The sequence below is a fragment of the Oryzias latipes genome, chromosome 22 (genome assembly GCF_002234675.1).
Source record: "Oryzias latipes chromosome 22, ASM223467v1".
Taxonomy (NCBI): Eukaryota; Metazoa; Chordata; class Actinopteri; order Beloniformes; family Adrianichthyidae; genus Oryzias; species Oryzias latipes.
Window position 1 is genome coordinate 13,264,122 of NC_019880.2, and position 27,698 is coordinate 13,291,819.

The 27,698-nt window shown below is 38.3% G+C and overlaps 2 protein-coding genes across 6 annotated transcripts in view; one reads left to right on the plus strand and one right to left on the minus strand.

Annotated features, from left to right (window-relative positions):
* Positions 1-2,143, minus strand: erg28 (ergosterol biosynthesis 28 homolog). Its single transcript, XM_004082329.3, has 5 exons — positions 2,010-2,143; positions 1,605-1,828; positions 1,410-1,500; positions 1,213-1,331; positions 1-1,128 (listed from the first exon to the last, which is right to left on the minus strand). The coding sequence occupies exons 2-5, from the start codon at positions 1,735-1,737 to the stop codon at positions 1,040-1,042; spliced, it is 432 nt and encodes a 143-aa protein (XP_004082377.1). The 5' UTR covers positions 1,738-1,828; positions 2,010-2,143; the 3' UTR covers positions 1-1,039.
* A 160-nt stretch (positions 2,144-2,303) lies between these two features.
* ttll5 (tubulin tyrosine ligase like 5) overlaps positions 2,304-27,698 on the plus strand; it is a 53,476-nt gene continuing 28,081 nt past the window's right edge. For 3 of the 5 annotated variants that reach the window (XR_002872676.1, XR_002872674.1, XR_002872675.1), the window contains exons 1-19: positions 2,304-3,022; positions 5,609-5,715; positions 5,794-5,876; positions 6,463-6,569; positions 6,758-6,888; positions 6,970-7,052; positions 8,528-8,597; positions 8,692-8,776; positions 10,405-10,506; positions 10,618-10,709; positions 10,838-10,945; positions 20,414-20,495; positions 20,765-20,826; positions 23,690-23,775; positions 25,127-25,222; positions 25,345-25,436; positions 26,387-26,449; positions 26,740-26,888; positions 27,067-27,307. Coding sequence is in view for 2 of the 5 variants with exons in the window: in XM_023951957.1 (XP_023807725.1) it covers positions 2,964-3,022; positions 5,609-5,715; positions 5,794-5,876; positions 6,463-6,569; positions 6,758-6,888; positions 6,970-7,052; positions 8,528-8,597; positions 8,692-8,776; positions 10,405-10,506; positions 10,618-10,709; positions 10,838-10,945; positions 20,414-20,495; positions 20,765-20,826; positions 23,690-23,775; positions 25,127-25,222; positions 25,345-25,436; positions 26,387-26,449; positions 26,740-26,888; positions 27,067-27,307 (1,898 nt within the window). In the remaining 3 variants the exon portion in view is untranslated. The remainder of the gene's footprint in view (positions 3,023-5,608; positions 5,716-5,793; positions 5,877-6,462; positions 6,570-6,757; positions 6,889-6,969; positions 7,053-8,527; positions 8,598-8,691; positions 8,777-10,404; positions 10,507-10,617; positions 10,710-10,837; positions 10,946-20,413; positions 20,496-20,764; positions 20,827-23,689; positions 23,776-25,126; positions 25,223-25,344; positions 25,437-26,386; positions 26,450-26,739; positions 26,889-27,066; positions 27,308-27,698) is intronic. The other 2 variants (XM_023951957.1, XM_023951958.1) reach the window with 2 other exon arrangements.

Here is a 27,698-nt window from a genome sequence, read left to right on the forward strand (position 1 = left end):
TTGAGTGTGACTTTTTCTGTTTACACAAGACAGAGTTGGGTACCTAAAGGCCCAATTTCATCCTAGAAACCTGCAGGATATTTTTTTCACAACAAAATGGAAACAGTTTCAAAAGATTCACAGAAAAGTCAAACAACCACAGGCAAATGATAAATTAAAAGAATAATGCATAAGGAATGTCTGGAAAAAAAGACTCAAAGAGAACCAACTCATTCAAACTTTGAAACCACAAAGACACCACAGTAATGGAAAACCCTCAAAATGAACACAAGTTGGACAATGGGTCATTACATGTGGGGATCACAATTAGATGTCACCAAAATAAAAGAAATGCCAAATGTGACACAAGTATGAAGATGACCACAAAAAAGATAGGATAGTAACCACACAGTCAAAACAATTGGGTAATGAGAAAAAGAGGAAAATAAACTAAACAATTTACAAAACCAACTAAACAGAACAAGAAACTTAACAATTAGAACACTTTAGTTAAATGTATTTTAATAATAGGCATTTAATATTCTAGTTCGATCATAAAATGTTCTTTTGTGAATCTGTTTGAACAGGCTAATGGAAGAAAAGAAAGAGAGCATTAAATATAATGCAGAAAATGGCAGTAAATTTGAATGGCAGCCAAAAGTAAAATGAGAAAGTAAGGTTTTGGACATGAGCTGACATGTTCACTACAATTCAAACATCTATAAATATTTTTGAAAAGCAGTGACAAAAACCATTTTCTTTTAAAATCTTTTGAAATTGTTCAATTATGCACAACACTATTCGGTTAAAAACTGATGGGTAATAACCCTGGTTATTTTAAAATGTAGGGGTTCTTTGGGTCGCATATGCTCCTAGAAAAATATGGATGAGGGTTGATTTACGAAATATTTCTCATGAATGACTAAAACAAAATAAAAACAGACCTTTTGGCATGCATCAATTCTCTAGAATATTGTTCATTTTGTGAAAATACATTTATGCATACATATCGGGATAGACATATAAAAGGGCATGTTAAAGGACTGGTCAAAAGTCGCCTCTAGTTTCGTTTCTTCTGTCGGACGGTCTCTTCCTCCTGAGTCTCTGTAAAACACTGGAATCCAATGAGCATCCCAATGATGGAAAAACCTGCAAAAACGAGATGGGGATGGGATTTTTTTTACCCCCAACAAATGATTGTTTTCTTTGATCATTTAGACTTTTTATACTCACTTGCAACAATAAGTGGAGCCATGACTCCGATAGTGAGTGGTGCAGTTTTGTAGATGAAGGCTTCTGATAGAAAATGGCCTAACGCCAGCACAAAGGTCCATAAAGTGATGTGATACAGCCTGCAGAGGTTAATGACACATTAAAGCAGTCATAAAAAAAAAAAAACATACAGCAGAAACTAGCAGAGGCAGCCTTACGTTCTGTTCTGAATGTCAATGGCACAAGCACAGCGGATGATGGAAGACAACAAAGTCCATATTCCAAAAGTGCGAGCCTGAAGGCCATTCACTAAAAACGTGACCAAACAGAAAATAACACCACAGATCCGTCATTTCTTTCACTGTTATTCGACCTGTTTTAATGTTTTCACTGGAAAGCAATTGTCTGCTCACCAAACTCTGGAGTACCCGTGTAGAGTTTTTCTGATAAGAAGCTGTGGTCTCGGAAACTTTGCACCGTGTTTCCCATCGCGATGACGGACACCATCACCAACCAGCTCCGCAGGACGTTGAGGAAGCGGCTCATCTCTCCTGTCTGTCTGCCCCACGCACGTGCCGCAAAGCCCGGACAGACCCCAGCAGGACACACAACGTCACAGCTAAAGGTCAGTCAAGTCCTGAACAATAAACAGAAACAAACAAAAACGACTTAGGTTTCTATCGCTCCAGTCCAATACTTACATTAATTAATCAATCAGCTAGTACTACTGGCAATACAAAAAATGTACACAAGCTAACCTTGCTGATAATTTTATGTCATTTAACTTTAAATAAAAAATATAGCTGTAAAATGTTTACCTTCAAATGTTAATAAATTATACTGTCATAATATCCTTAAAAATAAAATAAAAATGATAAAATACGCAATTGTCCCATCCGAGTGTTTGACTCTCCTTGCAGTGTCAAGTCAGTCAATCTTAAGTGTAAGTTTTATCCAATGGGACAACATTGAAGATGGTTCCATTAATCGTACCACTGTTTTGATTGGTCCTTCTAAAGCAGTGGTGCCGCCCATTCTTTTGGTGCAACCAATAAGAAATAAGTATTCATTTAAGGTAGGCTGTGCTGAGAAAAGAGTTGTAGATAGAGTGAGAGAACAATCCAATACATTTAGATAAGGTATAAAGATATTACGGCGTTGTTTAAAGAAATATTAGAGCACACACTGTTTTATATTGACGAATACTTTAAGTGCGCAATACACGTTTATAAATATAGCCAGAATAACTAAAACGACGAGATACAACGATCATAGCCAGTGCGCATGCTCGGTTATCTGTTGCTGCTCTGTTGTTGTAGTAACCAGGAAGGTTTATCAGAATGATAAATAAGCCCCGACGATATCACATTAGCTAGCTACCAACAGACTCATTAGAAAGTCTAATTCAAGTTTTCTGTGCTGACGGGGTTTCCTTCCCAAAAAGTATCCGCTTTAAGGGGTTTATACGTAAGCTGGCTTTTGGTTGCACGGTCTTCTTCTAAAGTAGCATATGGAAAACGTCTTTAAGCTGACTCCCGCTAGATTGTTGTTAGTCCGTTGCAATGTCCGCAGTGTTTTACCTTTGTGACTTACATCACAGCTTTAATTTATCTGTTTACAAATGCGTAGAAAATCACAGTGATAAAGTTTATGTATTTGGTCATTTCAACAGTAAGTGAATGAACCGCTCGGTGACTTCTTTAAGCTGATCTGTCACTATTAGCTGTTAGAACAACAAAAGACAAGACAGCCGCTCACATTTCACCTAAAAAATGCCAGCGGTTGTCAAAGAGAAAGGAGACTCTGAATCCTCCTCAGAAGACGAGAAAGAGTAAGTAGATCTCCCTTGTGTGTTAACGGTTTGAACAAAGCAGGTGTTTTCCTGTCCACCAAACAAACCACTTTTACCTGCTTCAGAAAAGTATTGTCACATAATTTATCAAGAAATCACAATTGTATACCAATATAAACATTGTTCATATTAACTTCTGCATCAAATGCAAAAAAAACACACCTAAATATTCATTTTGCATCATATCTATAAATATATAGATTTTACTTGACCAGTCAAAGGATTCCAAAAGAATGATTAATATATTTATATTTATTTTTGGCAAAACCTAACAACAACTTTAAGAACTTCTTATAGTCTTTTTAAGCATCCATAGATTTTGCCCTAAATATATGTTTTGCATGTGGGTTTAATCTTTATTAATGTATTCTTTATTTTGGCTTATTTTGCAGAGGAGCAATACGTTTCAATTGACAAACATACCACTTCTGTATATTTGTGGTGTAAAATTTCAATAGCAATCGATGCTATAACATCTTTTATTTCCTAAGACAACCCATAAGACCTTTGACATATGGATGCTATTGATTAACATTGTATTAGTAATCCAATATTATAGTTTACTATGTATTTTTGTGAGAAAAGAGCTACATCAAACTCGTCTTTCTGAATCTTGATATATTCCATTCAATTAACATTTTTTTAGTCTATTATTATCTGAGTTGTTCCAAAGGTTTTCTTTCTCAACTATTATTGAAAAAATGTATATATTGTCTAGTCTTTTACAGTTAGTCATCAAACTAACGAAATGGATGGCGAATCTAGATTGCACTAATGGTGCGATAAACCAAGAAGTCCCATGAGTCACTAATGTTTTTAGGAGAAAATATTAAGAATCTGCAAAAAAAAGAAAACGTTAGAACTTTTTTTCATCTTTTATTGATCATTTCAGAACTATCTTTGTACCGGTATGTGTTTTCACTGTTTTTCCAAATAGGAGTTGTTAGAACCATGGAGAGGCTGTAGTTCACTTTCAGGATGCTTTGTAAACTTTGCAGGTTCTTTTTGTCTCCTGTTAGGTTCTTAGCCTATTGGGCCTCTTGACTGCTTTTAAAAGCCTTTTAATACATGATTAACGTTCAACCCCTGTGGACCAAAAAGCAGTTTCCTCAACTCTGCCAAGCCTTTGCCTTTCTGATTGTCCATAATTTATTACTATTTTATATAATCAAGGCTTCACAACGAAGGATTGTCCTGGATTCTGCTCAATTATTTACAGCAACATGCAATTAAAAAAAAAAAAAAAATCAGCGTTTGGATGCTTTTTGGTTAAAGGCTTTGGAACAAAAGGGAGGAAAATCTGAACTTGTCTGCCAAATAATTCCCTCTTCAACTATTCTTAGTCATACCTCACTGAGAGCCACTGCTTTTAGGCTGCATCTCCTGATTTAGGTTCGATTGCCTCGAATTAAAGCCTAATCTCCAAGTAAATAGATCTGCTTTGAAACTAAACCAAACTGGCAGTTTTCCTCGCTGAGGAGTCAGTCGATCTGAACCAACATGCAACGTCCATTATGATCCTACAGAGTAAACAGTGAAGAGCTTACTTCTGACTAAAACCATTTAGAAAAAATACAATTTTGAAACAAGGAAGAATGAGAGATATATATCTGTTTATATAATCATAAAACATCCATTCACACTGATGCATATTACATTAAACAACAACAAGACTATTTTACAGCAGTTCTCAATTCATACTTCTCATAATTAAAACTTGAACTTTTTACATTATACTAACCATCTCTTTTCGAAACCCTTTAAAAAAAGAGGGGGGGATATTTTGCCTTTAATATTTCAAAATAAAAGTTTCCTAATTCTTCTTTCAACTGACTTGTTTATCCCATATTTTCTCATATTTAATAGTTTTTATCTGCTCTTATATGCACAGGATCTATGCAAGGTCTTCCCATAAAAGATAGTTATGGACACTGATGTGTTCATTTGTGACCTAAATGCATTAACTTCACACATTTCTGTGGATGTTACCTTCTGAATTAGTGTCTATCGAGCAATAGTTTACATTTTGTTTGTTGCAACAACTTGGTGTTACTAGATGGACAATAAAGTTGTTTTTTTTCGCTCCATAAGAAAATACAGAGGCATCTGCATCTCTAGGGTCTTGATGTTTATAAAAATCAACCAGCAGAAACTGTCAAAATATCTCAAAAGTGCCATCAGAGCAGTTAAATCTGCTGTCTGTGGAGTCCAAAACTACACCAACGAAGATGTTTGCTTTCCACCCTCTTATCTACTGTATAGCAGTCATACCTGATTTAACCCCATTATATGTACCAACTGATAAGCAGGCTGCGTCTGGTTCTATGAGGTAATCTGGACTTCTACACGAGTTTATGCTCGCATGAGACACTGGTTTGTTTTTACTCCTGATAGTGTGTAAGATTTTGACTTTATCTGTCTCTGCTGAGGTAAACATAATGCTGGCTCACATTCTCTCAACATTAAGTCATAAATGCGCACGATTTAGCTCCAATAAAAAAGTTTTCAGTGTATAGAATGTGTTTATTGAGACACTTTTCCTATTTTTTGTCCGTTTTCTGCTAGAGACCATCAGTGCATCTCATGGAGCGGGTTGAGCAAGACAATCCCAGTTCTCCTGTTTTTACCCGAGGCTGCTGTCTCAAAAGACCGGAGCATCTGCTCCGTGGGAGGTATATAAGAACTCGCACAAACTATAGAAGCTCCTTGAAGGACACTATTGAGCTTTTCTTGTCTTTTATTTTGCTCAGAGCGATACAATATGGCCTTCAAGATTGTGCGCACAGAAAGCCGCCTGGTGCGAGGAATACTCACCAACCATGGATTCCATGAGGTAACCTTCACCCCTACACCACAGAAAATGAACATTTGATGCAGCAAAGGATGCCTTCAAAGTCCTCAGTGGAAAAAAAAAGGATTTCATCCAACGGAAACAGTCGTCTTTTCCATCTTTGGGATATCATTGTCAGTCTCTTTAAGCATTCATGATTATTCCTCCTTTGTTTTAATTTTGTCTGACGACACTTAACCCTTGACTAAAGGCAGACGAGTGTCTGCCACCGTCTCCACAGAGCCAAACTTTAATGAGCCCTCATTGAAAACATCTGGGGTAGGTCCTCACCAGGCGGAATGGTGATGTGGATTTTTTGGAATATAAACAACGTTAAACGGATAAAATGACGTGGTAGTGGTGAAACTCTGTGAGCTGGCCGTCCTCCTGAGAGAGAGATGTTGGAAGTTTATTTTTGCAGGGCCTTCCACTTTGCCTGATTCTTTTTTTAGAATGTGAATGTTGATTTTTTTTTTTTTAATTTTTTTTTTTTTTTTTTTTGGTTCTCAATGATTAAATTTATCCCTTTTCGGGTTTTCCGCTAATCAAAGTTGTCAGTTAAGATTAACGACGGCCTCTTTTGTTCAAGGTTCACCCGAACAGTAATGACTTCAACCTGATGTGGACGGGATCTCACCTGAAGCCTTACATACTGCGCAGCCTTCAAGACTTCCAGAAGGTCAATCACTTTCCCAGGTGGGGTGTTGCGATTCAGTTCATCTTCTTTGCATTTGGGGTTGTAGGAAGCCGCTGCTGCTCGCCTCAGGCCGTGTGTTTAGCTTGGAGGGATGCCTTGTGGAAGCCTGACGTTAATGCCGCGGTCGGGGGCAGGGGGCGCTCTGACCGTCGCACGCTTTCTAACCGGAGTCTCTGCTCATTTCCAGGTCGTACGAGTTAACCCGCAAAGACCGGCTGTATAAAAACATCCAGCGAATGCAACAGACTCACGGATTCAAACATTTTCATATCATCCCTCAGACATTCGTGCTTCCCTCAGAGTACCAGGAATTCCGCAGTAAGAAAACCTCACCCCAATGATTTAGTCCAAGCCTTTCTGCACAGATTTAAATGTCCTATATTCTTTCTTTTTGCTCAGGCTGTTTTGCCAAAGACAAGGGACCATGGATAATTAAACCAGTAGCATCATCAAGAGGACGGGGCATCTATTTAGTCAGCAATGTGAGTAACGTTTAACACCCTCCCATTTCATTCCCCTCAAGCACCGTACTGAGAGCTGACCTGTCAGTGTTTAGACACGATAAAATCCAGATTTGAGTTAAGGACCCAACTCAACTCAAAGGACTGATGGAGGCCAAAATGTGGGTGGTGTTTGCTGCTATTAAAAAAGAAAACACATCCAGTCGTGACAGTCTGTTATGAATTTGGTTGACCTTTTAAAAGTGCACTGTCAAAGTTCAGGAATAAACCATCAAACTCAAACATCATTAGGAATAACAGTTATATATTTTCCTGTGTTCCCTCCCTGAAGTCAGCGTGCGCTTCAGAGCAGCTTGGGTGGTCCCCCCCCCACCCAGGTTTGGAAGCTTCAGACTTAAATAAACCTGTGTCATTGTGTGTTTGAAAAAACAAAGATATTCATTTGTTTAAAATTGGTCAGCTTCGTGTTTGTTGTAGTTCTGAACTTGTAGTTTATAACTTTTTTTAGCTTTAAGCAACACACACCATCGTTTCTCTTGAATATTTAAACATTTTTGTGGCATTTCCTAAAAAATATATTGTAACGTTTCTGGATTTTCAAAAACTTTAGTTTTCAGTAGTAGTGTGTTTTTGCATTGAATTTTCCAGTTTATTTTCACTTGATGCATAAAAAAAATGTTAATGAACGTTAACCTCAAGGCCACGGCGATGAATAAAAAAATATTTTTGCTTCATGCTCTGCTACTAATCTCAATGTCAATCTATGTTTCATAAGAAAAATAAATCATATTGATCCATGTGTAAGCAACAATGAAAAGGGCGTGTGAACTCAGGCTTGGACGGATGTTATCAGAGCGTGTGTGTGTGTGTGTGGGTGGGTGGGGGGTTACACTGATACAGCTGTCTTTTAAAATAGATTTCAACCATACATTAATAAGCTTCGTGGAGTAAATCAGCCACTTCCAAGGCCCCGCTCTTGGAGGAGCACAACAAGGTTCTTGCTCTTGGAAAACATTTGCACTATTCTTCTTCTTCTCAGGCATTTTTATGAAACAGTGGAAAGAATGTCTGCTTGATATTTGGAGAGAAGAAAGAAATACGTTCATCTTTTGGGTTCTGTTTTCCTCTGAACTCCCGCCAGCGCTGAGGTTACACTGCCCCCCCCCCTCTCCCCCTCCTCTGGTTTCTTCTCAACTTCGCCACCTGCAACACATTTCAGCCTCATAAATGACCCATCTCCCACCACCAGATTGTGTTTTTATAGGCTGTTATTGAAGGTTGACCTGCCATTGCCAGCGTCACTGAAACTTTTCCTCATCCGATGCTTCTTTTGATGTTTATGATTGAGCGCCGTGTCACGTCAGCCCACTTTTAAGTGCAGTTCTATAAGAGTTTTAGCTTCACCTCTTTAACTCAAAGATCAAACACCGCCCACATGGTTTTTTTTTTTGTCCTTTGTGTTTTCATTAAACTCGCCTTCATTTGTGTCTCCGCAGCCAAATCAGATCTCAATGGATGACAACATCCTGGTCTCCCGCTATATTAACAACCCACTATTGATAGATGGTGAGATCCACGTCTATTATAAATGTGTTGAAGAGCTGACATGCTTACACTAAAAACAGCTTTATAAATTACTTTTTAAATGTCTTCTTCACAGACTTCAAGTTTGACATGCGTTTGTATGTGTTGGTAACCTCATACGATCCTCTTCTCATCTATGTGTATGAGGAGGGACTGGCTCGGTAAGCGCACATCGATTTCTGTACAATTAATGACATGGTTTCAAGTCAAGGATTGTTTTTTCTTGTCTTCCAAAAGCCATCTGCCTGTTCTGCTTTGATGAATGGTCATGAGCCTAAAGGTTTTCCTTCAACGAAAATCATTTTTTTTCTAAGAGAGCAAAGAAGAAACAGAGATGTTACTTTTATTCAACGATATGCTTAGTAATTGAACTTCTGAATTATGTCTTTTTATGATAGCTTAAGTTTAATTGCGCATTCAAGAATAGATAAACACAGAGGAAAAGCATCAAGACAGACTTTAAAGATGTTAACAAATGTTTTTTTTAAAGCACAAAAAAATACACATACTTTTAATACAAAAGACATGATGTAAAGTGGAACTAAACAGGAAGATTGAAACTACCCACGCTGATGAAAAGGGTGTTTTCTTATGGCATTTTTCAGATGATAGGGTACATGTATAAAGAAAATAAAATTGCATTTCTGAGTTTGTCTTTATTGAAATTATTTTGAATCAGGAGCAGATGAAAAAATGCTTAAACAGAGAGCTCTCAACACTGGGAATGGAAACGGGGGCGGGGTTGCTCCATGCTAACCGCCCCGCTCACAACTCAGAGTTAATTTTCTGATGATCTACTGCTGCTCTGCAGAAACTATATCCTATAAAATGAACAGGTTATTCGATTAAGGCAAAAATGGCATAATCATATTAAAAAGACCATTAGGAACACCTTGAAAATAGATCAAAAGCTGATTGGAATGGGACTTAAAGATCTTTTTGTCTGACTGTTGTATCATTGCAGTCATCGGTTCTACAAACATTTTGACAAAAGTCAAAATTAAACTTTTAAAGTGGTTTAAAAGGTTCCTGGTTTCTTTGCATCCCTAATTTTTCCACATTTATTTTTAAAAGGGAACGAGAGCTTCATTTTTCATTCATAGCTATAGTTGAAATATATGTTTTTATTTAATATAACTTCTTTTGCTGTTAAGATTCATCTTGCTGGCATTCCTTCAGTGTCCAGAAGGGGGCATCCTAAACTTTGCAGACTCACTTCAGTGTGCAGCGTGGTGATCCTGAAACAAAGCGGCCCATTGTTTCTGTTGAACGATGTGCTAACAAAATGTTACTGATTGTGTCATTGTTCAAAGATCATTTCAGAGGAGCTCTTTATGTAATCGCTCCACTTTTCAGAGTTTGTTCACAACAAAATAATGACCACACTGAGAACAGGATGGCATGAGATGCAGATTTGCCAGAAGGGGGTAGATAATTTATGGGGCGACTGGCCCCTCGCCTCGCTCTGATGTGAGTGCGTGCTCTTGCAGAAAACAGAGTGCCACTGGCCTCTTTTTTTTTTGTGGTTCCTGGCTTTGTTATTAACTGAGCAATAATTCACGATCAAACCTGAATCCGGCTTTTATCTCTCGAAATTCCTTTGTTGGTGTTGGTATTTAGGTATATGGGCCGTGCCAAGGAATTCTCATTATTGCACATGTGGCATCCACCCCTCTGAAAACATTACCAGACTAATCTCTCCTCAAAGTGCCCCTATTATTGAGTCAAGTGTCAACCTGATGAATGTGGAAGTCAAATCATGTTTTGACTTTTTTTTTTTTTCCTGCAGATTTGCCACGGTGAAGTACGATCAGACTTCAACTAACATCAAGAACACTTTTATGCATCTCACCAACTACAGTCTGAACAAAAAGAGCAGTGATTATGTCAGGTAAGCTTCATCAGCGCGAAGCATGCATGCACTAAAAGCTCTGACGGGAAGCCCCTGACTCATCTCTTTGTTATAGATCAGGTTTTTTGAAGTGCCTTTCTTGCTTTTCAGCTGCGATGACCCAGAAGTAGAGGATTATGGGAACAAATGGAGTATGAGTGCAGTGTTGAGGTATTTGAAGCAGGAGGGAAAGGACACCACATGTGAGTCAGACCATGGCTTTTGTTTTTGATTTGTAGAGTAAAAGTCTGTCCTTAAATTTGATCAAACATCCTATTCTTTCCTATTCTTTAAGAAAAAACTTCAAATTCAAATTCTTCTTTTGGTCTAGTACTGATGAGTCAAATCGAGGACCTTATCATCAAAGCTGTCCTTAGTGCCGAGCACCAGATATCCACCGCATGCAAGACGTTTGTTCCCCACAAAACCAACTGCTTTGGTAAATACTTTCATTTTTCTTTAGATTTTAAGTGGAAAAAAATGATTTTAGTCTCAGTACATGAACCACTTTCTATATTTATTGTCCGAATACATTTGGGTTCTGGATAGTTTCTTATTCTTTGCTCGCCACTCCCACCACATTTCCTTTCAGCTTCAAATTCAATGTCCAATAAGTTACCCCATACTCCTTGCCCACTGAGCTGTGCTGAGGTAGCAGAGCGTCCTTCCTCAGCGTGGAGCCTTCCTGCCTGTCGACTGAAACAGGAAATCGCTTCACCTCTTCTGTTGCCGTTCAACTCCGCCTGATTTAGACCCACTGTTTTCTTGGCGAGTCTCGCTCAGCCGTGGGCTCGTGTGAACTCCATTCTGGAGCTATTACCGATGTTAGTATTGGCACTAATTGTCTGTGCTCTTTCTCAGTCTGGCAGTCTTTCTGAGATCTTGGGGTTTGAAAGCGAGTTTATTGGACCAACCTCCTTCAGCACCACTGTCTCTTATTCCTTTACACTCACTGTTTCTGTTTGTTTATAATTCCCGCTCTCCTGCTCACAAGGCTTTTTACCTTTCAGATGATACAGGCTTTTGCAGATGGGACAGAGACATAATAGCCCTCTGATTGGTGGTTGTCTGGGCTTTATTGGGCACATAGCAGCACAAGTTCACAGTCAGGGATTCGCCTGCATGAAGATATTATCTCCACCCTCAGCATCTCAGCTAGGTTGAAAAATTACATTAGCATTGTATGTGAGGGTTGACCATGCAGGTGTTTACTGACAAATGTGGCAAAAGAAGCCTCAAACACACACCCGAGAGACACAAGAAAAAAAACAAAGGAACCTCAAAGGTTTGTAAAAGCATCTGTAGAACCGATTATGATCCTGCAAACACAAAAAAAAGGAATGTTGAAAGAATGGTATATATAAAAAATTGGCACCATTTGATCTTTTTTATGCACGCGTTTTTTTTAAATGTCATTTTTGCAGCTGATCAATATTTAATGCATAAGTACTATCTATTGACATAAATATATATTTTTGTTTTTCAGACAATACAAATGAATTAAATTTCCAGGAATTGTGAAGTAAAGTTTAATCATTATTTGCTTTAAATTTTGATTACAGCTCATCATTTAAAAGGATTGATGCAACGAAAGTCTATCTTGTTTACCATCCCAGTGAGCAAAATCGTGATACTGGAAACATGACAACACTGAACTGTTGCATTCCTGAATCTTTTTTTGGAAGAATGAAACAAAATAACAACAGAAAGAATTCTGTACCAGAACTCAGGGTTTTGAAAAAATATTAGTCACCTAACGCAATGATAAAAAACACTCTTGAACCCTCACTGAACATTTTTGATTATCAAAAGAAGATCATGTTGGAGACAACAAATGTCAAATCTTTTGTAAATCTCTAAGATGTAAGAAATGATCCTGAATAATAAATACAAAAGTTAAGAACATCACTGTGCAAAAAGGTATGGGGCATACATTTGAAAAAAATAAGAAAGTCATATATGTAACATGGGACATATTTTCTGTACCATAATTAAACGGTTTTAGCTGCTCATTAGTGTAGTGCTTCTCACCCCTTTGGAGTACCTCTGGGGTACTTAGGAACACTGAAGGCGCTACGCGAAATGCAGCCAACGGTAGAGCATTCATGTGACAGTTCTGTATTAAAATTGCATGACAACGTCCTAAAGGTTAAAAGGGAGAATTTTAAAGAAACATTGGGATTGTTAAATTTCTTATTTTGATTTTTTTTTTTTATCTTTGCAAATTTTGATCAAATCGGACAAAAACATTTTTGTATCTTCAAGATGATTGCATAAACCTGCATTTGCATGAGTATCAGGTTTAGATAAAGGCGGTTTTATCAATAAACCTGCACGACAAAAAGTAATTAGATCCCAAGCTTTGGCTTGGGATACGTAACACACTGTGGTGCACATGCTTATTATCTTCCTTCAGCTAGATCACTTTACTGTTGAATTGAGCGTAATTTCATTGTTCTGCCCTCAAGCAAGTTAATTACGACATTCTTAGTCCATCTGCAGCATTGAGTTTCCACAGGCAGACAGTGACGGTTCAGAGGACCACCCGGATCTACTCATCTGTCTTTTCCCCACTGGTCCTATTGAATGCACACTTGCTCTCTGTCTACAGGAATCCACACTGTAGTATCAATACAGGGACACGCGGGAACCCGTGTGTGGCAGGATTTTTACAAACACATGAGACGTTTTTGCTCCCGTGCCTTTGTGGCTCTCAGAAATGTGTCCAAACCTGCATGTCATATGCTGTTACTCGCAGTTGTTATTTGCAGCCGACTCCCTTCCTGCTTTTGCCTTTATCCTTACGACCCCCCCCCCCCCCCCCATCCCATACAGTTCTCTTCGTTAGCCAGGTAAATAAAGCATGCGAATGCAGTCAGGGAACACGCTGATGAAAGCTGCCATTGTTTGGAGACTTCATACAGTCTGGCTTGTTTGGAAGGAAGCCGCTCAAGATTATAAACTACTACATAATCTTTATTTGCTGAAAACTGTTGCCTATTATTTTAATGTCTCTTAATAGCATTATTGCAGTCTTGTTTTCAGTGGAGATCTTGTTTCTTTACACCCTGCACAGTAGTAATAAATTGGGATATTTCTGAAAACCTATAAAGATATGGAGAAAAAATACATAAACTAATTGTATTTATTTGTTTTTTACACTGTAAGAAGTGTGTGTCTAAAAGAAATGCCCCCCATGCAGCTTCTTACTGCCGCTGTGTGATTAATGGACAGGCTTTTCTGCTAAGAGATGCTGATTAAGAGATGTTTTGACTAAGATCTGATTAGCCAAGCCCAAAGACCGATTTTATTACACACAAAACATTCCACTCACCGGCTCTGTGGTTACAATGAATGTCCCCCATGAAACACTGAGTGTGGCGCTTTTTCTGTGTTTTACATTTGTCAGATACTCCCATAAGCCCACGGACCTCAATGTTTGTCTCGTGGGTATGAGAGTGTAGCTATTTTTTCATAGAAAAACCCCATTTGAGTCTCACTCATTGTCTATATATGAGAACTGGACCAAGCAAATGTGATGTCACCCATAGAAAATGGCTTACTGGTACTTATGGCTCCAACGAAATGAAGTCAATTCAGTAATCATTTTTGTGCAATACGGACAATGACATGTTGGAGCCAGGCAATGTCAGTGAGCAGTGATTGGTCCAAGTCGGTTGTTTTTATGGCAACACCTCTCGCCAATCTGGAGTAAACTTGTTGAAAGTCCACACCCCTACCACTTAAAAGCAGGCTTGGGAGAATCTGTTAAATGTTTCAATGATTGGGGGGCAGCGGGCAGCACATACTGTTATTGAGGCATCTGATTGATCAGTTTGTATAAACCTTTTATGAAAACTTTTATGGAACTAATTTTTTTTCGTAAAAATTTAGGATTAGCAAGAACATGTTAAAAAAGGTATCCGAGCAAGTATAGTTATTCTGACAAATATAATGACTGAGTAATAGCTGTTTATTTCTCATTAATTTATCGCTATGTCTATGAGAATTTGGCTTTTTGTAGCCAGTACACCTGTTTTGAATGCAACTCAGTCCAGTTCCCTACTACAGTCAATGACTGGACTGGGTGACCCTCCCCCTCGCGTTGAGACTCTTGGTTTCCCTGCAAATATGTTATGACTGAAAAATGCAACCTGCATGTTAAGATCATTGACTGTAGAACTGCATGATATGAGAAAAACTCATGATATACGACATTAGAGATTAAAAATGCGATAACGATATAATTTGCAGTATATTAACAAATGGCAAAATAACCCAAAACATCTTTACCATTTCATTGCAACAGTTTAAAAATTATACTCCAAATGACCCTCGTCGACATAGGTGACAAACGTCTAACATAATAGGCCCTCATCCGATTGATCAACAAGGTGAAGACGTCCATCCGATTGGTCAAATGCATAAAAGGATTTATTTGATTTGTTAAATGGTTCAGGCTAGGGAGCCGGTTTAGCTCGTGCTGGTTTGTGGCGCCTTCCGTCCTTCGCTGCTTCTGTGCCGATCCCAAGCCCGGATAACTTGAGAGGGTAGCATTAGGAAGGGCATCCGGCGTAAAACATTGCCAAGTTAACCATGCGACTCATCCTCGAAGGAAAGGTTGTTTCGCTGTGGCGACCCCTGATGGGAAAAGCCGAAAGAGAAAAAAGAAATGATTCAAGCTGCCATAAGATTGTTTTAACACATTTAAGGTTTACGATTTATTTTTCACAGTCTTTTGCGATATGCGTATTGCAGAGCTGGATATTGTGATAACGATAAATTTGCGGTACATTGTGCAGGCCTAATTGGGTGTATATGAGAACTGGACTGAGTGGCCCTCCCCCCAATCCAAATAGGAAATACCCATTGGCTCCAAGAAGCCAAAATGCCATAGACTTCTTTAAAGAAATGTTTACCTAGGTAAACTAGGTACCTTTATGTTCTTGCTTATATAATTTTGATGATATTTTTTCTGTAGTGCAAGTTATTCAAGGTATAAACTGGGCAATCAAGTGCCTCAATAAAGGCATGTGGTTCCTGCTCGCCCCCATGTCAAACATTCAACATTTTTTGACAGATTCTCCCGAGCCCACTTTTGAGTGGTAGGCGGTGGACTTCCAACAAGCTTACTTCTGATTGAGGAGAGTGGTTACCATAGAAACATTGCGTCAGACTAGCTCAGACCAATCACTGCTTACTGAAGACATCCGGTTCCAACATGATGCCGTTTGTATTGCGAAAAAAAGGCGACTGAATTGACTTAATTTAGTTGGAGATAAAAGTAAGCCATTTTCAATGGGTGATGTCACTCCCACTCAGTCCAGTTCTCATATACAGTCAAAGGTCTTACTATGGGATTGCACAGGGTACGTAGAGCGTTTTTACAATCGTTTCCTTCAGCTGTGTCCCTTACAGCATTCTTTTAAGCCTTTATCTCACAATGACATGAATGTGATTGAGTTGAAAAACACACTGGAAGGATGCTGTTGTTGCTGTGGTACACCAGGCTACGTGGCCAGGGTGGGGAGATCATTGTTTTTGGGCGTTTGTCGCTTGTGGTAAATTTTCCAAACACACCCCTCCTATAATAAAGAATACAAAAAAAAGCATGCTCTCATCCCTTTGCTCTTGTTTTGTTTTTTATCCCCCCTCGTTGCCTCTTTAATTGAAGTGATGTGGATCTTCAGCAGCTCTCGTCTCCTTGTCTGTGATGCTTGTTGTGGGCTGTCTGTGGGTGCATTTAAAAGTGCTTCCCCGACAGCGGTTGAGCCACAGAACAAACGCCTCTGACGTTGAGCAGCTCAGCAGGCTCTTGGGGCATTAGCGGCGTCTGCTTCTAATTGGGGGAAAATTTGTGGCACATGGAGCCTGCTTGTCGGGAGCGGGCGAGTAACACCTCCCCATTTTCCTCTGTTGTTGTGGTGCCACTGATGAAGCACTGCAGACCCAAACCCACTCATTTCAACACTCCATTCCCCCAAACTGAAGGATTATGTTTCATGAGACATACACCCACCCACTGGGTTTGACTTTTGGTCTGTGAACGTGCTTTCTAACAAATTAGGTGGTACCTCAAAAGAAAATGTGTGAAAGCTTGTATGGAGAGAGTTAGCAACATGTTTGAAGTCCATACTGCAAACAGAAAAAAATGACAATTGCTGCCTCTGTTGCAGCACTTGGCCCGTTTAGTAAACTTCCATGCAAAGTTTATTGAAACTGTGGTCTTAGCTCCACTAAACTATGATTAAAGCTCAACTAGGCCATTCTTTTGGAAGCTGTTCTTATCCAAATATAGATACACCAAAAGGGAATCAATATGTACGACAAAAAGACATTTAACCGATTTAAAAAAATCTAGAATAATTTTCTTTTTAACTACATTTTTTGGGGAATAAAAATGGTAAAGACTTATGTGGAGGGTTAGCAGAGGAAGACACAGCTGGATGGAAAATTTTGCAGTTTTTTTTATGTATATAAAGCAACAAAAGCTCCAAAAGCAGAAACTTTGTGAGCTTAACACTTACAAAATGTGCTAAAAGAACCCACTCACAGAACTCTGACGAGGATCAAGCGGAGAACAAAGAAAACCTGGGACTGCTTTTAACCACACTGGATAATGACAAACACAAAGCAGCTGTTATGTTTGGAAACTTAAACCAGGTGTGAAGACTGACAGGAAGAAAAGCAACGCAGGATGCAATGGGGCATAACTATAATAGAATAAAACAAACCGAACAGTTACTATATTTTAGTAACTATATAAAGAAGGTTCATAAAAAACAGCAAAAACCAAATAACAGCAAATGCAAGCCAAGAGTTTAGAGGACATAATGAAAAACAGTCATAGGCCAAGACTGTATCACTTTTAGTTTCTTGCATTTTTTTCAGTTGACATATTCTGCCACGTATTACAACAAGTGTTAAACTGTATAGCAGACTCGAACATGTCAGGCTGTATATTTTGACAACTTTTCACCAGTGAACGTTTTACCCTCTTGTGACTTTTTGTGAAGCAAAGAAGACACATGCAGTTCATTGCGGCTGTTCTCTTCTATTTTCTTCTCCATTTGATACCTGCAGAGTAAAAGTGTAGGGAAACAGATTTCACAAGAGAGGAAATTGACTTTTCAACCACATTATCTCAATGGAGAAAACGTGGTTTGCACAGAAAACTACGTGTCCTGTCGGGTTTTCTCTTGTTTTCTTTGGGGTTACAGATCAGATTTCTTCAATAATTTCATGAGCTGATTTAAATAAAAAACTAATTTATATTACGTAGCAGAAACAAACGTATACAGTAATGCCTTCAACAGCTCTAGAGAAATCTCCTGACTCCGGCTGATGTTGAATAATTACTGTAGATTTCTATATAGCTTGTCCACGCCTGTCTTCAGAACCTTGTTGTGGACCTGCGTCCATCATTTGCATGAGTGCCCAGCTGTTTCTTCATACAAGGATGTTTTTGTGTTTCCTGATACTGGGAAAAAATTAAATCCAGACTGTGAAAAGAACCTACACCCAGGAGCAAATTGAAGTCAGTATTGTCACAGAAAAGTTCTGGGTGGGCCCTAGAAGACGAGCAGAAGTGTGTAGCTGGGGGGATAGGAGGAGACTGCTGAACTACCCTCAGGACAAGCTTACTGAAAATCATGTTCAGTTGGTTGCTCTCTACAGCCATCAGTCCGTCCGATACCCCTTTACAGCCTTGGGTAAAACCTAACAAACTCCATGTTGCTTCACTAAAACTGTCCTGGCAAAAGTGCATTTTTTACAAATAAGATTATACATGTTATATTTATACTCTGCAATGATGCTATCCCCATGGGGCTTCTAAAAAACTGATGTTCTTTTACTACAGGCAGCAGCCCTAAAGGTGGAAAAAAGATGTTTTGATTGAAAAAAACTTTGAAAATTAGATTAATACCTTTATTACAGAAGATTCTTGCATATGAACTATCACACTGCCAATGAAAGCATTCATAATTGAACGCATTAAACCCAAATTTTAATTTTTTGTCTTCTATCAAAACTATAAAGTTGCGTTTTTAATGATTCTTAATCAACAAACCAATTTCATTGGGTGGCTGTGGTGCAGAGGTAGAGCGGTCGACCTCTGAAGGAAAAATTGCAGGTTCGGTTCCCGCCCTGCCACCCATGTGTTGAAGTGTCCTTGGGCGAGACACTGAATCCCACATTGCTCCTGCTGGTTATATGCTGGTGCCAGTGCTCGGCTGCCATCAATGTGTGAATGTGTGCCTCCATGGGTGAATGGGACTGTGGCTGTAAAGCACTTTAAGCCTTCTTAGAAGGTAGGGAAGCGCTTTATCAGTATACGCCATTATGATATTTCCCAACAACAATCAAAATGAAAAATGACTCCTTCTGTCTCTTCTTCTAGGTTGTGTCCGAATTCCCTCACTACTCACCGCTAGGGCACTATAGGGCGTTCACCATTTTGTTGGGGTGTCCAAATCTGTAATTCCAAAAATTGTAGATTTAGAAAAACTAGTGTGCATCCATGCATTGATTGATTAATATAGACCAAAGTACATTGCGTTTTAATGATTTGTCATTTGAAAAAAAAAAATATTTAGATGTATTTTTTTGTAAATCATTCAGAGATTTTGTAAATCCACTCAGTGGATTCATAAATCATCTTTGTAAAATTATCTTATTAGTTTCTTATTTAGATGTTTTAAAAAAGTAGCCAGCATATGTTTGAATTGCGTTAAAATATATGGCAGTCGATAGCCCAGCACTATAAAGTATTTTTGGGGGTTAGAGAATTGCAGGGGAATTTGGACATTGCCCTAGTTTTACAGTTATTTTTCAATTAGTGAGTCTCAAAAAAACGTTCTGCATGAAGTTATTGACATCATGACAGTATCGGTTAGGTGAAGTTGAACCACAGCTGCAGCGCTGTAATGTTAGTTGAAGGGTTAGGCGTCGAACTGCTGTCATCCTGACTTTTGTATACTTAACATTGGCGTTGACCTGAGATGCAAGAACAAACAGCGCTGGTTACTGCGGCTTTGAACCCCCCCACCCCCCTAGGCTATTCTCAATACGCTCCGTTCTTTTGAAGTGCCATTAGAGGGATTTTCTTTTTCTGCCTCTTTGGCTGGGCTGCATTCTATCCCTGTAAAAGACTGTGGTTTGTCTGTGTGCTGCTGCTGGATACGGTACGTCGCAGGCCTATTGGGTGACACTCCCCAGAACAGTGTGAGGCCCTTCAGATGCCACTTAAGGCAGCTGCCCTGGTGAGCCATATATCAGTCAGTGAAACGAGGAAGATTTTTTTTTTTTTAACACTGGTTACTTGTTGACCACTTTGTGAAAGGCTTATAATGTGTCACTCAGTGCTGAGCTGTTACTGCAGTGAAATATTGTGTGTACAATACACTGCCTTAAGCTTTCTATTTTTCCCAGGGCTCACCACATGGGACAGGCCTTCACATTCCCAACTTTCCAGCTTTGGATTTATTTCTGCAGTTGAATATGTTCAAACGAGACTAAAGCTTTTAGTAGAAGCAGATACGATCGCGGTGTTGAATAATTTCTGACAACGTTGACTTCTAGACCCAATCATGAAAGATTTATTGCATGTATTAAAATATTCACCCCACAACTCAGTTTTTGATGTATTATTTTTAAAGTCAGCACGAGTGCAGATACATTTCTTGATTGACTGGGTACTTAACAAGGAAGTAATCAGAAACACACAAAAAGAGAGACCAAATTGAGGAAATACATTCAGGTCAGCTCATAAAACTCAATAATCTCATGTTTTTATAACATTTCTTTGAGATTTTAGATTAGATTTTTAAAGTCAGAAGAGAAACTTTAGTATCTGTTTGTTCTGTTTTGTTTAGTTTGTAAGGAAAATGTTTCTCCCTCTTTGTAGAATTGTATGGATTTGATGTGCTCATTGACTCCAACCTCAAACCCTGGTTGTTAGAGGTCAACCTCTCCCCTTCACTATCATGGTGAGTAACTCAATTATTGGATTTGTTTGTTTTTCCAGAAAAAATCTCTAGTTTAGAAAAAGCCTATGACCCTGCAGCCTCAGTGAAACTTTCCCACCCCTTAAAATAACAAAAGAACATTTGATAAATAATAAAATAAGTTCCATACTTGGAGAGATGGCAGGAATTGTAAAAACTTTCCCTGTTTTCTTTTTTTTTTTTTTACAATCTTGACTCAAAATCGTCATGTGTAATGTGTTTTTTTTTTTACTTTGTTTGATTATTTACAGTGATGCTCCCTTGGATCTAAAGATAAAGGCCAGCATGATTGCAGACATGTTTTCACTTGTGGGTGAGTGCATACTGAAGCAATGACTGAATACAACTTTTACTCAATTTCAAAATTTTCCAGAGTTGACTGAACATCACAGACCTTCTTGTGTGTACTGTATGCAAAACCTATGACAATCTTTTGTCTTATTCCTGACAAACAGCAGTTAAAAATATACTTAATCTTGAACTTTAAATCAGCCAAAATTCCCTTTTAGAAATTTCTTCCTGATTTATATTTTATAAACCTTTACAGTCTGAGGCTTTTACAGTTTTTGTATTTTTACAAATGTTGCTAACAGCCTGGATGATCTTTCTTCATCTTCTGTTTCTAAATTCCGTCTTTATTTTTCTAAACCTTTTCCACCTTATATGTTTATAAAATATCAGATTTCTTGTAGCCCCAAATGAATTTCCATGTGGATCAAGCTGACCACAGAAGGGGCTTGTCAAGCACTACCTTCACGTTTTGATTTGCTTTCTATTCTGTATGAACAGAAGCACAGGAGAATTGGTTCATACCTTACTTTAAAACTTGTTCTTGCAAATATAAAAGAACTAAGAACAGTTTGCAATGGAGAGCATTGTAAAAGCTACAGAAGCTGCTAGTGTAGTAATGCCAGTTAATCAGCGAGGTTTGGTTTAATCCATTCTTTCTGCCTCAGTCATTTGTGATTTATGACCCACAACCATTCATTTCTTAGAGTATTTTTGTTGCTGCAGTCCTGGTCTATGGGCTTGTTCTTAATTATCTCTGCACACCTGCTTGACATAAAGAAATATTTGTGTATTTATGTCCCATTACAAGTTTTAATGGGTATTGATCCAATTCTAAATTTTACATGTATTGCTATTTGTAAAGTATTAAGATAGCATACGGCTGTTTTCCCTATGTTGCATCTCATCATTATCAGCCCCTCTCTTATTTTCATTTACTTAATGCTCTGAATCTCCTGATGAACATACTAGACTATAGCAGCACCAAGGTGTAATGTGTATTTGTGGTCTTACACTAACAATATTAGATTATTACCTATATGTGTGTGTCCAAAACAAATCTCTGTCTCAGTTATTGGAGGAATAGAACCGCAGTATGTTAGTCTTCTATCTTTGGACAGAAACATTCCTGTAGATCTGGAGAAAATGAGCGGTGGCGTGTAAAATACTACACATATACAAACAAATCAAGTCAATGTCAGGTGATAGAACTTGGTTGGTATCCCAGATGTGTAAATAATGACAGCATTCCAATTGCATTCATTTACTTTCTGCATTTAGCCGTCAGACAGTTCATGTTTGTTATGAATAGTGTTCAGTTGGAGGCACGGCCGGAGGCTGATGCTCATCTGACAATCTGCAAGGGGGTTGAACAAACAACCTTATGCTCAACTTTGTCAATAGATAAGACTTTATTTATGCCACGTTAGGGAAATTCTTTAATACATTTCTTTGTTTCCAGGGGAAAATTCAAAATTAATGCAAAAATAGTTGTATGATAATAGATAACCCAAGAATAGCTGCCTTAAAAAACATCCAGAAAAAAAAAACAAGCAATAGCAATCCAATAGCAACTTAAATAAAGAGGTTATTAACTATTGTAGACATTTTTACGACGTGTCTTTATTGTCCATAAATGTATTCTTTGTCTGCCTGTCGTTTACTTGGTGTCAGTATTTGACATACAGACAGCAGGTAATGCAGGAAAACAGCTGCACTTTATGAGATTATAAATAAACAATCCATCATTTAGAAAAAAAATCAGCAAAATGTTTTTACCTATTTCTTCAGACTAAAACGTTAAATATATGGGTGCTGCTGTGTTAATGTTTCAGATCAATTTACATTTAATAATATTTATTGACTGAATTATTTTTCTCAGCATCAAATGGTTCAGTTGGTCAAAATGTTTCTAGTTTAAATAAAGACAGACAGATTTTTTATTTATTCTTTTCTGTTTTAGACTATAACAGCGTTTCTGTGTGGCTAAATAGAGTTAATATTTGTTGAAAGTGGATTTATATCGGGGTTTTTTTTGTTAATGTTAAAAGATAGAATTTTAGGAATACTTACACAATTTCTATAGATATTAAACTAATATATTAGGCGAGTGAGGGGGGGTGCGGAACATTTTCTTTCTCCTAGGGGGGGCCTTGCAAAAAATAATTGAGAAGCACTGGTCTAGCAGATGGGCTTCATCCAGATGGAGTTGGGGGACGGCTGGGGGTGGGAGACGAGCCAGAGGCCGGGTACACAGTTAAGTGTAGAAGGAGGACCAGAGACACTCTATACATTTGCATTCCTATAGAAAATAGTGAAATATTGTGTCCATAAACCCTCCATTTCCTTTAAGAAAATAAAATCGTAAGCTAAGAACACATTATTGATTGATTTTTCTCTCTTAATCTGATTCCATGACCAAACATTTAACTAATATTCCACTGTAAAACTTCAGCTTTACATCGCAATACCATACAGCTTATATGATGTTTTATTTTATATAGTGAATTTTCTGTAACAATAGGAAGACAAAACTTTTAATTAAAATTCGAATTTATAATATAAAACCTGTTTTAATTTATTTTACCAAAGTTTGAACATAGAGTTCATTTTAAAAATGTGAAAAGTCATCTTTGGTTTACATAAAGGACTGCGGTTACTTAAAAAATCATAGCACCACCATGTGAAACTGTTCTGACAAAAGAATGCATCATGTACCCTCTTTGATTTCTTGAGTTTATTGTCTCCATGTCCTCCCATAAAAAAAAAAAAGTGTGTTGCACAAATGTTGAGGATTTGATGCAATATGCAAAAGGTCTGAATGAATAGCTTATACAAAACCAGATGTGATGAATAAAGCCCTATTTGACTCCTCTCTGTCTTTGCAGGCTTTGTGTGTCAAGATCCGCTGCCAAAACAGGCTCGCTCTGACAGGGTCATGTCAGAAAAGCCCCCTGCAGCCCAAAGAGCACAGGTAGATGACACGAACAGAGACACGTTAATGTTAAGCCCTGCACTCATTCACCCCTGTGAACATTCCTGCCGTGACCCCCCTCTTGTTTCTTACGGTACGGTCCTGCCACTGAAATCGAGCTCTTCTGTTGCTCTCATGGAAAATTCACTGTAATTCAAAACAACTGCTAATGTGATTACAGTGTTTGAGTGACATCAGTTTGTCAGAGCTACATTTTGTGCCATATCAGTTAATCTCTTCTAATTGAATGACTCTTACTCTCTGGGTCTGATTGCTTAATGATGCCACAACAGCATTTGCACTTGGCTCCTCTTTTTATTACAGTTTCATAAAAATTTGCAGCAGAACGGCTGAGGAAAAGATGACTGAACTTGACAGATTTTAGCTCCACCTAATATTGTATTGGAAGCTAGATACACAGTAGCATTGTGTTGTTCTATGTCTGTATATGTATTTTTACAGCTTAACTTTAATAATGGTGCAGTGCAAGGAAGGTTTTTTCTGCAGTAACAGCCACTGCTGCACTTTAGTTATAAATCAGACAAATTAATCCTTGTTTGCTCTTTGCAATTCCCTGATGTCTCTTTCATTACAGTAAGAAATCGCTGCATGTGCTTTGCTGATTTGATTATGTAGCTTTATAGTTTTTCATTGTGACAGACAGATGGGTTTTATTGATTGCAAACAGTGCATTTTAATAGAATCTTCATTTCATTAGCGATAAGAAATTGCCTCACTTACTGCAGTGCACCACTTTTCCAAAAAAGTAGCTGCGCATACTCTGCTTTGCTCAGACTGAATGGTGCCAAGCAATAGACGGGAATGAGTGTGCAGCCTTCTCTTTTTCTCTGATCGGGAGAAATAGTTGAGGCTTCTGAGGTTTTGTCACTATTTGGCTGTCTCAACACCCTTTAACACATTAAAACATTTTTTTACATAACCCTTAAGGTATTACTATGACACATTTTGTGTTTGATCTCATGGGGATGAGGCCTGATGTCTGGCACGAGTACCAAACTGTTTGCCAAAAATGTCAGTAAGGGAGGTTGTCAAAAATGCCAAAGGGTTGCAAAAAATCGCTATTTCTCGGCAGAAAGAAGATAGGAGTGGGAAGGTCTGGTGACCGATGTAGTTTGAGCATTTTCATTCCCAACTTGAGATTAAACACAACATGAAACTGAAATAAATGTGTCAAAGGTTATCATTCATTGAACTTGTTTAAATGATGTACAGTTTTGACTAGTTTTAGAGGTCAAAACACAAAATCACATCATTCTAATTTGAATGGACCTATTTTTTTGAGAGCCAAGCAGGTAAATAACATCCTCCCTCATTTTTTTTTTTTTTTTAGCGGCAGAAACAAACATCCACCACAAACCCAGAAACAGACACGCAGGGTCCAAAACACAGCAGAGGCGACAGCACACTCAGCCTGACTTCAGAGGAGGTAAGGCGGGTCGAAACATATTTTGAGTTTTACAAAAAAGAAATCTCAGTAAAATGATCTTGTGTTGATGTGGAAGACTGGACGTTTTGGAAATTGTGCTGTTTCTTTTGTCTGTAATGTAGATCAAAGTGCTGAGGAGGATAAAGGAGGAACATGAGAGACGAGGAGGTTTCATAAGGATTTTCCCCACTGTGGAAACGTGGGAGCTCTACAGGTAATTTAAGCTGAAGACGTCACACATATCCCTTAAAGTCCAACTCAGATCATCTTTCGATCTATTGTAAAAGTGTTCCCAGTTGTCTTTAATTATGATTATGCTGTGTTTAGGTAAAGTCGAAAAGACTGTAATTTTCTAGGACATAGTTTCTGCAGAGCAGCAGTAGTGCATAAGGTATTACCTCTGAGTTTTGGGCTGGACCATTAGTGTGGAGCAACCCTGACCCCTGTTCCCCTCTCTGTTACTGAGAGCTCTCTGTTTACACACTCTCTCGCTAGCTTACAGCGCCTCACAACCCCAACCAAACATTAATGCTCCAACAAAAATGGTGATTGATATTGGAGCTATCCACCCGTACACTTTTGAGCCAGATGGCAGCTTGGGTGAGGAAAACAAAGACATTAATGGATCTTCGAGTAGATGCATCAGAATGAAGCGGAGCAGGGAGCTTGTGGCTTCCCATAGTAGGTCCTACGTCCCTGCTACAAGCTTTTTCCAATGACATTTTTCTGATTCATAACGATTTGAATAACGAAATACTCAGAAGCGCAACTTTAAGCGTAATTTTCTTTATGCATGTCCTCCATTAGCAGAAAAATGCCTCAAGAACATGTTAAAATATAGTTTTGATTGGAGTGGTTCTTTAACATCTTGTTTTTTACACTGTTTCGTATTTGTGAACATGTTGTAAAAAACAAAACAATGAATAATTAATGAAAATTAGCAGAATCACATGCTTAAAGCAAGAATTCTTCTAACTTAGGTTTGCAGAACCCCTACTTCTGTGTTGTTTAAATTATATACTGTATGGTAATGCTTCTCCAGTTTTTCTCTTTAAGTTTTTCTTTTTTTTGAGAATGTGTGTTGCACAATTGTTCCAGTTTTGCACATAAGCTGCAAAGTAGTACTTTTTTTTTTTTCTTTTTGCTTGTATCTTCATTTTTCAGTGTATACTTGGAGTCCAAACCATCAATGAACTTCATGCTGGCGAACAGACTTTTCCATGGAAGGTAATCATTTCCAATGTGGTTGGTAGCTGGAAATAAAGTTCTCATGGAAACATTCTTGCATGGTGTTTGTTTGATCTTATGGTCAGATAGGTAAAAACATGAGCCCAAAAAGATGAAGCACAACTTTTCCAGTGCACACGTGTCATGTGTTTCACCTCCGCTTAAACTTTTCTGAGCTGGCTTCAAACTGACAAGCATTTCTTTGCTTTGTAATTGCTGATTATATGCATATAAATCAGGATTTCTGTGGTTATTACCAGTCCGTTGAAAGTCCTTGCTTTCTCTCTCAGGAATGTTAACGAGAATGTGCAGCTGCAGGTGGACACGGTCCATGACTGTCATGTTGTCCAGTATGAGAGGAAGCTGCTGTCTCTGGAGGCACGGAAAAAGAGACAGCGCCACCTGACTTACAGCTCTGCTGGAAGGAAGAAAACATGGGGTGAGGCTTTTTCAATTCTACCTCTGTTCTGTTATCGATTAGTTTGAAACCTAAAGGCTTTTAATAACGTTCTTGTAGCAACAGCAAAATGCCTATTTTAAACACTCGTGGGAGGTTTATTCAAGATAACAGTAATGCAACTGGTGTCTATCTGTCTTTTCACTGGTGCATACCTCAGAAAATAAATCCAAGGCCTCCCTGACTGAGAACAGCAGTCCAGGGGTTGAGGAGTGTGCTCCACAGGAAAGAGAGGAGGTTAAAGAGCCTTTTGAGCCAATTTCACACAAGCAAAGAAAACAAGTGGCCTCACCATTGGAGCCCTGCCACAGCATACCTCTGTCCAGCTCAGACGCAGCCATTCACAATGCCAGGCCCAAAATCAACCTGCTCCACATCCTTGAGCAGAGCTGGGATCTCAGGTTAGTCCATTGCTGTCATAATTGAAATCACAGTTTACTGCAAAATCTGCAATAGAAGCCAAAACTTCACTTTTAAAAGTGTTCTTAAATAAGACAACTCAGAGGACTTTTAGTCCCATGTTGAGCTCTCTAGTTATGTCAGACTCCCCTCTTTTTTCAGTATCAAGTGTTTAAAATTAAGCATTAAGAACAGTTATAGAAACAAGTAAGAACTTGTAGAGATTCTTTAGTGGCTGCATCTCCACACAGCATATCAGTGTTTGTGTTTTAGACTTTTTTTCACAACATTCTTTCAGACATTTGCAGTTTCCTGGCAGTCCTTTCTCGAGATTATCACAGGACACAATATCTTATTTTAACATGTTTAAATGAAGGACTTCGTACAGTAATA